Source organism: Lasiodiplodia theobromae (assembly GCF_012971845.1).
Source record: "Lasiodiplodia theobromae strain AM2As chromosome Unknown scaffold_14, whole genome shotgun sequence".
Lineage (NCBI taxonomy): Eukaryota > Fungi > Ascomycota > Dothideomycetes > Botryosphaeriales > Botryosphaeriaceae > Lasiodiplodia > Lasiodiplodia theobromae.
The window spans coordinates 117,960-132,602 of NW_023336344.1; the positions used below are offsets into that span (position 1 = coordinate 117,960).

At 56.4% G+C, this 14,643-nt stretch overlaps 5 protein-coding genes across 5 annotated transcripts; 4 read left to right on the forward strand and 1 right to left on the reverse strand.

Moving 5' to 3' along the window:
• Positions 1-110: 110 nt before the first annotated feature.
• LTHEOB_5103 (Tetratricopeptide repeat protein 1 protein) lies at positions 111-1,798 on the reverse strand (the record flags this gene model as incomplete). The annotated part of the gene is made up of 3 exons (XM_035514212.1): positions 111-878; positions 957-1,252; positions 1,315-1,798. 3 exons carry the CDS (start codon positions 1,796-1,798, stop codon positions 111-113), a joined length of 1,548 nt encoding a protein of 515 aa, XP_035373971.1.
• A 448-nt stretch (positions 1,799-2,246) lies between these two features.
• Positions 2,247-2,969, forward strand: LTHEOB_5104 (Ras GTPAse; the record flags this gene model as incomplete). Its single annotated transcript, XM_035514213.1, has 2 exons — positions 2,247-2,295; positions 2,362-2,969. 2 exons carry the CDS (start codon positions 2,247-2,249, stop codon positions 2,967-2,969), a joined length of 657 nt encoding a protein of 218 aa, XP_035373972.1.
• A 732-nt stretch (positions 2,970-3,701) lies between these two features.
• LTHEOB_5105 (uncharacterized protein) lies at positions 3,702-4,518 on the forward strand (the record flags this gene model as incomplete). Its single annotated transcript, XM_035514214.1, has 3 exons — positions 3,702-3,730; positions 3,822-4,267; positions 4,334-4,518. The coding sequence occupies 3 exons, from the start codon at positions 3,702-3,704 to the stop codon at positions 4,516-4,518; spliced, it is 660 nt and encodes a 219-aa protein (XP_035373973.1).
• Positions 4,519-6,389: 1,871 nt separating this feature from the next.
• Positions 6,390-7,928, forward strand: LTHEOB_5106 (Integral membrane protein; the record flags this gene model as incomplete). The annotated part of the gene is made up of 5 exons (XM_035514215.1): positions 6,390-6,637; positions 6,689-6,749; positions 6,820-7,057; positions 7,121-7,276; positions 7,372-7,928. 5 exons carry the CDS (start codon positions 6,390-6,392, stop codon positions 7,926-7,928), a joined length of 1,260 nt encoding a protein of 419 aa, XP_035373974.1.
• A 3,850-nt stretch (positions 7,929-11,778) lies between these two features.
• Positions 11,779-12,900, forward strand: LTHEOB_5107 (Peroxisome proliferator-activated receptor gamma coactivator-related protein; the record flags this gene model as incomplete). Its single annotated transcript, XM_035514216.1, has 3 exons — positions 11,779-11,847; positions 11,895-11,944; positions 12,006-12,900. 3 exons carry the CDS (start codon positions 11,779-11,781, stop codon positions 12,898-12,900), a joined length of 1,014 nt encoding a protein of 337 aa, XP_035373975.1.
• Between the last annotated feature and the right edge of the window lie 1,743 nt (positions 12,901-14,643).

A 14,643-nucleotide genomic window follows, 5' to 3' on the forward strand; every position in this document is an offset into this window, starting at 1 on the left:
GGATATGACTGAAAATCAAAAGCAAGTACCCACAAGCCCCGACCATACTTCAATTGCACCGAAAAGAGCGCCTTCCCGTCATACCCAAATTTGCCATGGAGCACCGATTCTTATCCGCTACGCACTTCAGCACCCATCACTGCCGCGCTCATCAGTCCAAGACCGCCAATGAGGGACAATCCCCAAGCCAAGGCAGACGCCTCTGCATCCTCTGCCACAGTGTCATCACGCTCCTCCTCGTGCTCCAAGTCGGCAATTCGTTCTGCAATGTTGGGTGGAGGCGTGTATGAGGCATCACCAGCGTCAGATCCATGGGTGTCGGAGTCATGAGTAGCCGCCCGTTTACGCAAGCTGCGCCTCGTCACAGGGGAAGGAGGCTCAGAAGCTTGGTTTTTCTTCGGTCTGCCGCGACGCCTGGCGGGCGAAGAACCGTGGGACTCAGTAGGGCTTGCGGGGGTTTCTTCCTTGACAGAAGACTTGGCCTCTGTGCTCTGTCTCCTCAATGGAGGGACTATGCTGTTGAGCATATCTGTGACGTCTAGGCCTCGAGAAGCTGCCCAAACGCAGAGACTGAAGCCGGAAAGGAGGACATCCCAGCCAATAAGACCAATAACGGGATCGTCGCTGATGGCGCCCAGGATCTTGCCAGACGCGGAAGCGAGCTTTGACCACCAAGGCCTGTCGTAAGCGTCGTGTGTCGACCAGACAAAGTTGTAGCGTCTGTGATATGAAGCACCTGAGTTCAACAGAGCTCCCCAAAAAGTACTGCGCAGAAAGAAGGCGGTCGCAACGATCGAGACCGCGCTGTAGACCCTTGCTTCTGCATGATGTGCAACACGCACATCTGCATGCTGCTTGCCAAACGTCTTTGGCACAAACTGTAAACTGGGTTTAGCGATGCTCGGCTACTAACTTTGAAAGGTAACACAAGTCCAAACTCAAGATAAGCCACTCACCCTTGTCCCTGCTGCCAAGAAGAAGGCACTCAGGCGAGCACCGTATTCTGCGATCCAGCCTGCGTCATTAGAGGCAAGACCGGGTAGAAACCCTATAAGGCCCGAAGCTGCCGTGATTGGGAGAATATAGATGAGTTCGTGGGGTGCCCATCTGGAACCGCGCTCTGTCCTCGTAGTAGGGATTGAAGTAAGTGTAAGTATGACGAAGAACAGGCTCTGAGCGAGACCAAGGCTTGCGAACTCAGCCAGGCCCCAGAGAGCGGCGGCTGCCCAACCTGGAATGTCGCGTCTGCGGCCTGCAATATGATCGTCAGTGAGGAATCTCGCGTATGTATGCGTCGTCATCGTGATAGATTACCTTCAATTCCTACAAAGGCGCTGAATGCGAGACGAGCAATCAAAAGCTGTTGAGTCCACCAGAGGGCCTTGCTCGTGCCGAGAGCCGCCCGCTTGAATTCATAAAGGGGATTGACGTCCTGCCACCATCTCCCGAGCTGCCAGTCCAAATCGTCCGTACCCGCGTACCAGCCATCCCACAACGCGCCCGGGGTTGCTTCGCCCTGCTCATTCGCCCAGGCCTCGTAGGAACTAAGCAGCGCCCAGCTCCAGTGATAGATCAGAACCAGAAGGCTCGCGACAGCTAGGGAGCCGAAGGTGGTAATGTTTTTCTTGCGCTGCTCCTCGCGGTAGCGCGTCTTCTGCGCTGGGGGCACGGCGCGATCAGCATGGCTGATATACCTGAGGACTGTCACGAGGGAGAGATCGACGAACGCGACGGCAGCCGTGATTTGAAACAGAGGCTCGCGATTCGAGTTGAGGGCATCCGCCTCCACGGGTGCCATGGCGGTATGTGCGCGCGTCGGTCGCAATGTGGAGGGCGTCGCTAGTGATGACGCAACTGCAACTGGTATTCGATATATTTAGAAAAGTCGCGTAGTGAATGGGAGTCGCGAGTTGTGTACAGTCCGACGTGAGGAATTTGTATCGGCTTGCGCTGCTTGGCGCGGACGCTCGCTGAAGTCTTGGAAGGTGCACGTCACAACGCGGTCATGTCGATGTCGCGTAGGTGTTCGCGTTGGCAAAGGTGCTGGCGTGCACCCTCAAGCAAGCTCAGCGGGGTGCGTGCCACACGCGTGACCTGACTCATGTCGCCCGCCGACCGGGGGTGCCTAGGCCCGCCATCTAACCACATCACTCTCTGAGCTCCCGCGGAGGGCACGCGCGTCCACTTTTGCACCTCATATACACCACGCTGTCGCCGCACACCCTGAGCGACAACCCCCGCCCATCATGTATCATCTGATGAAAGGCTTGTACCTCTACGCGACGAGCAAAGAAGGTGCTCGCACTCCCTGGCTTCGCTGCAATGCCCCGCGATCTACAAACTAACAGCTGTACTCCACAGAATACTCCATCCTTCTGCTAGGTCTCGATAATGCCGGCAAGACCACGCTCCTCGAACAAATAAAAGCCATCCACTCCAACAACCTCCATCCGAAGCTCAAGACCGTCCCGACCGTCGGCCAGAATGTCTCGACCATCACCCTTCCCGACATGTACCTCAAGATCTGGGACGTCGGCGGCCAGCACTCGCTGCGCGGCCTCTGGCAGAGCTACTACTCCTCCTGCCACGCCATTGTTTTTGTGATCGATAGTACCGATATTGGCGACTCGGATCTCGCGAACCTGGTCGATGGCAAGGAAGACGACACGGACGGCCGTTTGCAGGAGTGCCGCCTAGTGCTCGAAGATGTCCTGCAACACGAGGAAACGGAAGGTGTGCCGCTGCTGGTGTTGGCAAATAAACAGGATCGTGAGGATTGCGTGGAGACGGTGAAAATTAAGGAGGGCTTGGTGCGCAAGGTCTTCGAGGGTGAAAAGGGAGGGAGCGTCAGGGACAGCCGCGTTCTACCATGCAGTGCGCTGACAGGGTCCGGCGTCAAAGAGGCGGTCGACTGGCTGTGTAGCAGAGTCAAATGGAACAAGGAGGGCCGGCCGCCCGTCATGCGGTGATGTTTGATCCACTCATAGTGAGAGTGATGGCAGAACAGCTGCGGATCTGGTCTATCCTCCGAACGCGAGGCGGGTCAGGGCTGCTTCGTATTTCAGTGCATTTGCGGCGTTGGGAAGAAGGTAAGGAATCTTGCAGCCAGTATTTGAAAAGCTGACGGGTACGGAAAGCGATACATGGCGTTCTGGAAGTAATTTGGACATGGGTCAAGAGCGTGGTTTTAGATACCCCAATACCACCTCAGCAAGTCCTGGCACAGTCGTTCTCTCTGTGAGTTTGATCGTATCTATCCGGGACAGCTCTGGACCGGGTCGCCTAGGTGATAAGATGGGTGCTGCCATGTGGAGAGCCACACGTGCAGCTCTGCCGTAGCTTCCTTCGATGGACTTCACCCAAGACGCGTCTCAGGCGCGTCCCAGCAGATTACTTTGCTAACCTTTCTTTGGGCCATTCTCTTCTACGCGCCACTCCATTGTGTCTTGTGTTCTCCATCCCTACATCGTCAGGGTCGAGGTCACTCACCTTAGCACCATATATATTTCCGACTGTCAACTGGCCATCCCTGTAAAAATAGCTGTCGCATCCGCTAGCAGGCCATTATAGCTCTTCAACCTGAGGCCCTAAACAACTGCGCACGAGCACATACTTCTTCACGACGCCGACAAGAATAGCCTGGAATACTTCTTCGCCAGATTCCTGGCAACGTCCACCTCGAGGTCTTCCACGTTCGCAGAATGTCTCCGCGCATACGCCCGCCTTCAAGGTATGTGCTCTTCCTCTGCAATGGTTGCATCCGCAACGAGGCGGAAAAGCATAATAACGTCGCCTCGTAGCCCTCCGCTGGCTCCTCATAGTCGCACCATAAGCGCGGTCTCGACTTACAGCATCTACGTCGAAGCCGCGAAGGAGATGGGCACCTTCAGGTCTAAAACGCCGGACCCGTGGACTGTTCCCAAACGCCTCCGTTCTGATAAGCTCGTACAGTATGGACGTCCACCTAAGCGTCGTCGGTCATGGGTCAATATCGCCGACGTAGATTTCACCACGTTTGCGCGAAAAGACGAGAAGGATGATGTGGAGGGACATGAGAGCAGGAAGCAGACAGACCTGCGGAGGAAGAAGCAAAGGCTGAACGAAAGAGAAAAAGGTGAGGAGGTGGCGAATGATAAGGAGAACGGGCGAATCGCAGTTGGGCCGGACGATGGCGATATCAATGCTTCTTCTAGTCAGAAGGTCGACATCCTTGATTGTGATGAGCAGAGGAAGGATGTGGAGGATGAAGAGGATTGGGACGAGTTGTGTGAGTGGAGCGAGTCAACCTTGTACTCGGCGGATTCCGAAACACCGGTAACTACGGGGATCGCAGATGGCTCGAGTCCCTCCACTCGCAATGCGGAGGGCATTACGTTCGCCGACAATGCTAGTGGCGCGTCTCAAGACTTCGATGACATCGATGAGAATGCCAGTCGAATCCATGCCAGACAGGACTCTTCTGTGGAGGACCACGACCACTCCGACAACCCCGGGCATAATATTGAGGGTCTAGAGTGACAATCACCAGCAAAAAGACACAAACAGCCCCCACATCACACATGTAACGGACATCTGTCCGTCTCAGACACGGACTGGAGCAAAGGCGGCAATAGGCGCGACGAAGGGTTGTTACGGAGGGAGCTCCTTTGGACATAAGCTAATGGGCGCACCCTGTCGGTTCGGCCCAGAGATGCCGATTGGGACTCCGTGCGCGGTAGGCGTAGCGGATGACGCTACCATGACCCTTGTGGGGAATTAGCTTCTCGAAGGCACACAGGACGAAGAGATCGATGCGTGCGAGATGGGCAAGATGCAAATGGTGGGCGCATCTGAAAACAGCGGTGCGAAGTCTATAGGAGATAATAATTACGCCTCAGCCACGTCAGTGAGCCCCTCGGGCTAATGAGGCAATTTCTATTTGCATCGGACCACCACGTGTTGTCGAAACATAAGTCGAGTCGGAAAACAGAGCCCGTGCCAGGGCAGTTACAGGCAACTGTTGTGTGCAAATCTATGCGCTATGAAAGGAAATTCTGTGGCGCGACTAGACTCGGTGGTTTATTACCGCCGCGACTTCCGAAAGCGGACATTCAAGGTGGTTTGCTTTTGCTTTTGACTCAATCGGGTAATTGGAAACAAGGTGAGGGCTGGTCTAGTAGGCGGGCGTGCGCCAATCAAAAGCAGTGGGAACTGGGCTGCTTTTCCAGGAATCGAGAAGGCCCCTTTATATGTTCTAGAGCGTAGCTCGAATAGAGTGTGAACTCATGATTTGCATTGCAGGTGCAGATCCGACACGGCGAGTCGTATTGCGGAGATGCACGAGTCGTTGCCTGTGCTTGACAGGACGGGCTACTTTAGGCCAGGCACGCGGCGGGCGGGCGTGGCCGGCGCCGGGATGGGGCGGGCGGAGACGGAAGTTGGGAGCGGCGTGCTTTTTCCCAGCACCTGCGCGGTTCCGGCCGATCGAGATGTCAGCACATTCTCTCTCGGTGTTCTTCGACTGGCTCTTCCACGTGGAAGTGGATCGTGTGCTCGCCCGGGCCGAGGCAGCCGCCAAGCACGACCCCTGCTCCAGCTCACTGCGAAGAAGAAGCTGCGGGAAACAACCGGGGCCGCGTCGGCCGTCACCGCTCCCCCGGCAGCGGTTCTCTTCGCAAACTACCGACGCCTTCTAGCGTAACGGCGCTCCGGCTCTCGCCCGCCCGGCTGTTCCGGCGTTTCCAGACGATGGGCCGACTGCACGATGGCGAGCGTGCGGGAACCTGGCCTAGTTCGAAGAATTTGACAGCTCTAGCAAGTCCCTACGTGCGCAAACGGCATCGGCGCGCCAAGCCACTCTTCCTTTTGCGACGAAGCGAAGTTCAAGCGGTGGTCCCGGAAGGCTTCGGTCGCCCCTTGGGTGTGGGTGTGGCGCCCTTCGAAACCCGTCCACGGCGATCTGCATCAACTGCGACCCTTCGCCCGCCGTCGCCAACAGACCGCACCCACCTTACGTACACGGTCCCATCGATCTCACAGCAAACCTGTACCTGCGAGATGGGGCCCGCCAGACGCACTCCTGGCGCTCGCCTAAGGGTGATGGCGCAACCCAGGCCACAGCTGGGCCATCGGACGCATGGAAGAGCTGGCTGTCGATCTTCATCCTCCGCGGTGAGCCCGAACGCCTCCGGCCTGTCTTACCGTTCTAGGTCTGGCCCGTAGGAGTGCTCTCTCCACCAGGACGTAAACCTGCGCTCCACTCTGCTTCACCAGGCGGCGCCCCCATTCGCCATCCCTGCCTCCTGATGACTGATCGATAACTACCCTCTGCCGCCGCCTTGACCCTTAGGCATGTAGCTAGCTGTCTGTCGCCCGAACATCTCTCCGCACAACTGCCCCCCGAACGACTGATGGAGGACCGAAGCGGGCAGGTCCTGGCCGTCAACGTCGCCTTCTTCTCGCTAACATGGATCTTCATGATGCTGCGCGTCTATACGCGAGCATACCTGATCAAATCCTTTGGTACCGATGACTGGTCCATGGTTGCTGCCCTACTGCTCTTCACCGGCTACCTGATCTGCCAGCTGGGAGGCGTCGCCTATGGCACTGGTCGCTACGACAAGGACCTTACTGCAGAGAACAGGATGCGGGCTTTGAGGTACCCAGCCCACACTGTCTCCACAGCCGCCTATGCTAACTCCATTGCCAGGTACTGGTGGTTCTGTGAACTGTTCTATACCTCTGCGACGTGCACGTTGAAGTGTTCAGTTGTAAGCAGAAAAAAATTGAAGCGAACCCCAACACCACAGTGGCGAATTCTAACCTTCGCTTGATCGCCAGGGTCTGTTCCTTCTCCGCATCGCCGTCAAAAGGGCCCACATCCTCACCATCTATGTCATGAACGTCTCCAACATCCTTCTGAGTGTTGCCTACTTCTTCGTCTTCATCTTTCAGTGCAATCCCGTCTCCTCGTTTTGGACCATCAAGCCGAACAATGAGCACTGTCTCCCCATCCATGCAATTGAGGGCATCTCCTACGGCGCTGCAGCCCTCGGATCGCTGTCCGACTGGGTCTTCGGTCAGTCCACAGACCAACGCGGATGGCGTGATCATCTGAACTGACTTTCTACTTCACGTGCAGGCATTCTTCCTGGCTTCATCGTCTACGACCTCCAGATGAACAAGAGAACCAAACTAGTCGTCGTTGGCATTCTCGCCTTCGCAGCCGTCGGCAGCACGGCCACGCTCATTCGCATGCCATACATCAAGGGCTTCAAGGCCACTCACGACTTCCTCTGTACGCATGCCCTCACCACCTTACATCATACAGCTCCACTCCCCACACGGGACCCTTTCCGCTAACCTGAGCGCCACTCCTTCCTTTCTCCACAGACGAATCTACCGACATTGCCATCTGGTCTACCATCGAACCGGGCATCGGCATGATAGCCGCATGCATCGCCACGTTGCGGCCGCTGCTGCAACAGGTACTTCACCGCACCGGTCTGTCGACGCCCCACAAGACTAGCAACTACGGCAGCTACGGCAACAACCTCGGAGGCCCCAGCTCGCACCGATCGGGAGCAGGCTACTTGCGCTCCGACTCGTACTCGCACCACATGGACACGCTCCGGCCGGACACGCTCGCAGGCGGCACCGCCACGGTCATCGTGACGGGCGGCGATGCGACGAACAAGACGTGGCGTGACGACAGCGACAAGGGCAGCGACGAGCACATCATCACCCACTCGGCCAGCGACATCCACATCAGCAAGAGCGTCCAGGTGACGCATGTCAGCGAGCCCGCCGAGCCGAGCCCGAACGCCTACGCCAACTACCCCCACACGAGCTGGCATCAGCACGCAGGCTCGAAATCGCACGGGCGGAAGCCGTCGAAGATAGATGAGAGGAGCACAGGGGGCAGAAATTCGGATGATAGCCTGGTTTGAACGCGAATACGCCTCCCTTTTTAAAGAGAAACGACCACAAGAGAAAGATCTTCTTTCTGGGAAAAAGAGATGCTGGAGTCGCGGCGCTTCACGGCGTAGTCCTTTCAGGGAGGGTTTTGAAACTGGGAAGCAAGAGGTGGAATTTCATGGGATTTTTTCTTTTTTTTTTTTGCATTTTTGCGGGCTCTTATACCAATGGTCATGGAAAGCACGCCAGAAGTGCTTCCCCCTCCCTTTTTCCTTCGTTTGTTTTTTTGCCTTATTCTCCTTTGTTTTATTACAACTCACGATACGTCTACTACTACCACATATACTAATACCAGACACGATGCACTCTCTTCGTGCATTGGTTAGAGCCCTGAGGGCTTCAACCTTATAATTTTAGATTCGCCACTGTGGGCGGGAAGAAAAGCGCTAGCGCGGTGGAAAGCGAGAATCCTCAGGCCAAAAGAGCACGGAGTCCTATCAACCATCACGGTCAAAAGGGGAAACAATAATGTTCGTAATCGGCTTCGTAATTTGTCTTTTGCCGGGACTTCCACAGTCACAAGAAGCATAACGATTGGCACGAGGGCGGGGTGGAGACGGGCGGCGCAATCGTTATCAATACTAATCTATTCCCCGAAGGCTGTCGGCACAAGGCTAAACCCGACGACGGGCCCACCCCATTTTTCTTTCCCCCCCTCCTCCTACCCCTTCCGTGTGAAGGTGGAGATCCGAACCGCATTTGCACCGAGCCAGTGGCTCTGGCTTTTTTCTTTCCGGTGCATGGCTGTCCCCGTTCGGAACGCTCCCGAGACCCGTCGTGTGGAGACGGGGATCCCTCGGCGGAAATAAAAAAGGAAGATGAATATCGCGAGCCCACCAAAAATATGCGGGTTTGCACAACCTCAATGTCGTCACGTGCGTGGGGAACCGGGAAGGTCTTTATTTTTGGCCAAGGTGGCCAAGTGAGGGGACGAGGTCAGAATTTCTCTTCTGGGTTAGCGCTTCGAGCGAATCGGTCGGCTATTGTATAACTGAGGGATGTTATAAGGTGGCAGTGATGCAGAACCGCATGAATCCTCCACATGTAAGCACAGATGGCTTTTGGAAATGGGAGATGTAATAAGGACATATACATTCACGTGTTATCAGGCAACTGAATACCACTTGTGCAACAGCAACTGGCGACTTTTCCGCCAAAGTTAGGCACGAATGCCTAAGCGTGGTAAAGTGTTTCATGTATTCCAACAATAGGTGAAGTGAAACGTCCATGCGAACATCACGCGTTAGCTCCTGTCCATCTCTTTCCACCTCTCCACGGACACTCTTCCCCTATTAGCTCAACAAAATGAACGATTTACTGTAAATGCGCAAATGGCGCCGAAAAAGCGAAAAGTAAAATGCATACACCGCTCTGCTGAACAGCATGATCACGCCATGGCCTCCTCACTTACTGTCGTCGTCACTCACCCTCATCCGCACCACTTGTGAGAAATGAGGACCTTGCGGTGTCATGTGACGACCGGTGAGGTTGTTGTCGAGCCCAATGCTGGTGTTGGCACAGTCGTAACAGCAGCCCAGTCCCTCCGACTAACGGGCATGCTTCTCCTAACCCCTCGATATCGTGCCTGCTTACCATCATCATCATCCGTTCTAGCCTCCTCTTCCTCCTCCGTGACCCTTTCCATTCTCCCTCCATCATTGTCATCACCATCCATACTCTTCTCTCTCATCGCCTCTGTCTCCTGATAGTTGGGTGGCGGTGTCTGTTGTTGTTGTTTCTGCTGCTGGGCAGAGAAGGCACTTAACTGATTAACGCGCTTCTCGTTCTCCAACTTCAACAGTGTGAAGTTGGCGGCGTATTCACGCCTGCGTTCGGCCTGGGCGCGGCGGCGCTCGCGCACGCACGGGAAGAGGACGGTACCGCAGCCGATAAGGGACGATGTTATTACATCTCCTATCTTCATATTTTTCGGCGAGAACTGAATCGTTGTTTCCTTCTGCTCTTTCAAAGATAGACGGGGGCCATGGGGCCACAGCCTTATGAGGTTTGTTGGCTTTAAGGTCGAGTTCGCAGGAAGCAGCAGTCTGCTTCGATCGATATGACGATATATTGCGCACGAAATCCTTCGGCCGACGGCCCAGCCTCGTTGACGCGGCACTCGCTGGACTTTCAATTGGCTTTGTATGGATGGGTCGATGGGGCGGAGGTGGCACAAACGGTGTGCAAGAAGCTCGGGGCTTCCGATGGGCGAGCTTTGTCCCGCAAGGCTCTCTCTCTCTCTCGCACACAATCGAAGAAAATAGGTCAGAACTCGATCCTGCGAGAGCCGGAAATAGGGGACAAGAATAGATGAATCAGAAAAGCGGAAATGGAGAAGCCAGAGACATGGCAAGAGCTACAGGGCTGAGGCGATGGCAAATGGACAGAATTTGAAATGCATTGCCTTAAGTTGTTAGCGCACGACAAAATAGAGCGACAGTGACGCGTTGCGTCATACACGGCGAATGAGGGCAGCGAAGAAGGCGTATAGGCATGTGAGAGGGCTGCTGAGTCCTGATTGAGAAAGGGCAGAGGGCGCTAGCAGCGACGGCGGCATTAGGTGGACGGGTGGGCAGATCAGCACCGGCGGAAGCTTCTGTGGTGGTGAGCTTGGGCGGGCGGGGTGCCTGGCGGCGCCTTAGGCTTGACCCGGATCTTGGTTGCCCAAAGAATGGATGCCGCAGCACTACTGCCGGTGATGGCAGCTCGACGACACTGCCGGGCGACTTGTTTGCCTTAGACATTCGGGCACTGCAGGATGTAGTGCACTCGCGGGCTGTGTCTGGAGGAGCTGCTTGGTGGGGTCGTGGCAGCCATTTTTGGAAGCCGTCCCTGCGTCGCGGCGTCGTCATAGGCACTGGGTCCTGAGGCGGCGGGGCGCAGCTTGTATGCGCGGTCACCACCCGCAGCTCCGCTTACACCGACCGACTCGGCCCAGCCCACGCGCGCGTGGCAGGCGGGGGAGCCAAGGCAGCCGAGTCTCAGCGCGCGCGGCTGCAGCTTCAGTCGCCGTCGCAGCGCCCGCCGTCGCCGTCGCCGTCGCAGTCGCAGTCGCAGGCGCGCGCTCGCAGCACAATGCCCGACGCGCAGCTGAGCCGCGGCCCCAAAGTGGCCCGTCCGCGCTGTACTCTGCGCGCTGCCGCGATCATCTGGCTGCGCCGTTGTGGCTGGACTGCCTGGCCAACTGCAGCTCCGTCCGCTAACCCGGCTACGGCCCACCCGCGCGTTCCTCCCGCCGGTTATCGTGGAGAAGTTGGCAGCAGAGTCGATGAGGCACGACAGTCGGCGCGGCACGAGACCAGGCCCAGCCCAGATCCGCAATCTCGCACGACTCGCTGCAATTTTCCACGCGCGCTGCAGTATCGATCTGCCCTGCTGTGGGCCATTGCCGCCCGTTGATGTGCTAAGCCGTTCGCTTCGAAGGATCGCTCTCAGCCTCAGCCGGCCGCTGCCTGCGCGTCGTATTTCATCGCAAGCATCCCTCACCCTCAGCCATCTGACTTTCGTTTTGCGCCTCACTACTCGTCCCTCGTTGCGTGCGCCACGCCCGTCCTCCATATCACCCCCCGCCGCCGCGCACATCCTGGGCCTCTCCGTTTCATCCGCCTCGTAACACGCGTAGCAATCCGTCCGAGCCAACGTGCGCCTACCAAGCTCAGCCTCGACCTAGCGAATCCTTCCTGCTAAAACTGCTCCTCCCGCCTTGCCCGATCGTCGCCGAACTGCCGAACCTCGCGCTGCATGGGCATAGCGCCATAAACCTGCGAGCACTGCGCTCCCGACCGTCCAGCACCTGCGAACTCGGGAACGCCGGTCGCCATCATGGCGCGCAAGGAGCAGACCCAGTACATGACCGTCAGCGACCTGAACAATGAGCACTACACCATCGCCGTGCGTATCCCGCCGTAGCCTCGTTGCGCCGTACTGACAGCTTCCAGTGGTACTGGCGCCTTATTGCGCTCCTCGCCTCGTGGATGATTCTGGGAGGGTGAGTGCTTCGCGAAGCTCGTGTGTTTGGCCTTCGCTTGCTCACGCTGTCGGTCGCATAGTTACCTTATCGTACCTCCGCTTTTCCAAATCGAAAATCCCGAAGACAAGCCCCAACCACAGCTACGATGCGAGCCCCAGGTCCTGACCATCCTCGTCGTCGCCCTGCTTGTTGCCGGATACTCGTTTACCGTCCTCCTTTGCTTCGCCGTGAAGTCGATGATCTTCCAGTCCGAGTCCATATTCATGCCCGCGCTGGCCTCCTCAGCCCTCGGTCTGCTGACTGTTTTCTACAACTGGCTGGTCTTTGAGCACTTCACGTGGAATCGCGCTTCCGTGATAGCCGTCGCGCTGTCTGGCGGCATGACGGTCCTTTACGGCGTCTTCCTCGTCCTCACCAACCGTCGGATTGCGCAGCTGCGCACCCAACTGAGCTCCAAATCCAACAACATGTGGCAGCACAACAGCACCTACTACGAGAACTGGATCGCGAACATGTTTCCAAGTGTCAAGCGCGTTTCGCCCCTCTATGCTCCGCCGCCTGAGCAGCACAACATGCCGCTCACTGAAGACGATCTGGTCAACCAGCAGATGGCCATGCTCCTGATGAACAAGGATCCCGGCCCTTCGCCAGATGCCAGCCAGAGCACTTTCCGCATCCAATTGCCGTATGGTGAAGAATCCGATGGCGAGAACAACCCCAATGCCCGTCGTAACCGCTCCATGAGACATCAACATCACCATTCCAACAGCCGCGGCATCCCGATGAGCCCGCCGCAAGCGCTGCACGAATACTATGCCAGTACCAGGACGAGAAGTGGAAGCTACGGCCACGGATACTCAAACTCAACCGACAGCAGAAGAGGGAGAACGGATGATCGGTCAGGCGGGGGCGAACCGAGAGCGAAGAGCAGAGAAGAGCGTCGGCAAGAGATCGAGCTGGGGCAGTTTCGCTAAAACGCATGAAACGCTACTAGGCGAGCGTCATTTCTTCTAAGCAATCTCGGACGGAGTTCATGCCGGTTACGTTTCTCGGGATGGCATTCATTGGTGTTTCCTGGGTTTGGATGGGATACGAGGTGTTTGGTGCACAATATCGATGGATTGATTCTTCCTCTGTTTTCGCCAGCCGCGACCCGGTCCTTTTTCTCTCGTTCCTTTCTTCTGTACAGAGGCCTATCCCGCCATTTGCGGCCTGCGATTACATGGGCGCACGTAAGCGCAGCGTACTCGATGCAACGGATGAATAAACGGCCGCGCGAAAGGTACGAAATACCGTAGATTAGTAGGATAACATAACGTATAATTTTCAATTTCAGGACAATTTCGCTCCCATATTCGGCAATGTGTCGCACGACGTAAACCTCCTTCAGGCCAAGTTCACTTCCTTCTGGTCTGATTTTACAAAACCCTCGACGCTCACTGCTCCCTCAGATGTTTACCGTTTCACTCGACGTGGTTCATTCACGATTCCAGAAGCGAGAGCGTCTCAGAGACAAGATTCCTCATCTCGTCCAAACCAATAAGCCTCCGCGACCCCTCGACGTTCCACAAACCCACTCCCTCGGTAGGGCCTACTACGCTTACCCGCCGTCACCCACATGGCGCCGTCGAAAATCATGGAAAAAGGGAAAAGAAACGAGCGTTCGCTCTCGCTCTCGTGTCGCACGCGCGCCCATACGCGCATCTACTACTACCCAATCACCCCACCCGCCTGCGGAAAGGAAGAAGGCAAGGAAAGAAAAAAAAAGGATACGAAAAGCAGATGCGAGTTCTGGGCTACTACTACATGATGCGCCGCACTGCTACCGAACCGGCATCGGTATGTACCACGACTGGTACCCTGCTTGTTGGCTCAAGCCAGGCAGCGATCACAGACAGGACACACAGGTTTTCAGGCATCAAGGACGACCGCGCGCGCCGCAGGCAGGCGGCGGCGGCGGCGCCGACGGGGCCGGTGTAAACAGAAAAAGGTGCGAGCCCTAAGTCACGTCGCACCCCTGCCGCGGTACCTGAACCACGTCTTCTCTCCCTCTCTTTCTCTCTCTTTTCCTCATTTCCACCCTCGGCGGTGAGCTGCGCGTAGCCGTGTTGTACCATGGAGAAGAGAGGGCTGGCTATGTACCCTGGTACCTGACCATCACTGCTGCTGCTTCCGTGGGCGGCTTGCATTTTTCATGTCTCTGTGTCAAACCCACAGAAAGGGGAAATTTCTGCCCAGAAAGGAGCAAAGAGGTAGGTGGGTAGGTCCCTGCGTACCACCACGGTAAAAGAGAGTCCCTTGACTGCGCCGGCTGCTGCGCCGCTGCTGTTGTTCGTCGTGGTCGTCGTCGTTTCGTTGCCATGGGACCCGCGCCACGGTCCTGTACCACGGTTGCTGCCTGAGGCTGAAAAAAAAGTGTGCATTTCGGCTCCTTGATGTCAGATTTCTAATTGCTCCTAGTACCACCGCTAGTGCCTGCCTGCCTGCTTTGGCTGCCTTGGTGCCTGGGACAGTGGTGGTACATGAGACACGGGGATTCCTGAACAGTCAAGCACTGCGAGGTAGCTGGCCATGGCTCGTCATCAGGACTACTACTACTACTACTCATCATTTTTTCTTATTGGGATACAGTGACATCGTCAGCAATCAGCATCAGACATCAGCAGCAAGCAACCAGCATCAGCCACGTACGTCCGTCTTTTTAGGTTTTTGGTTTT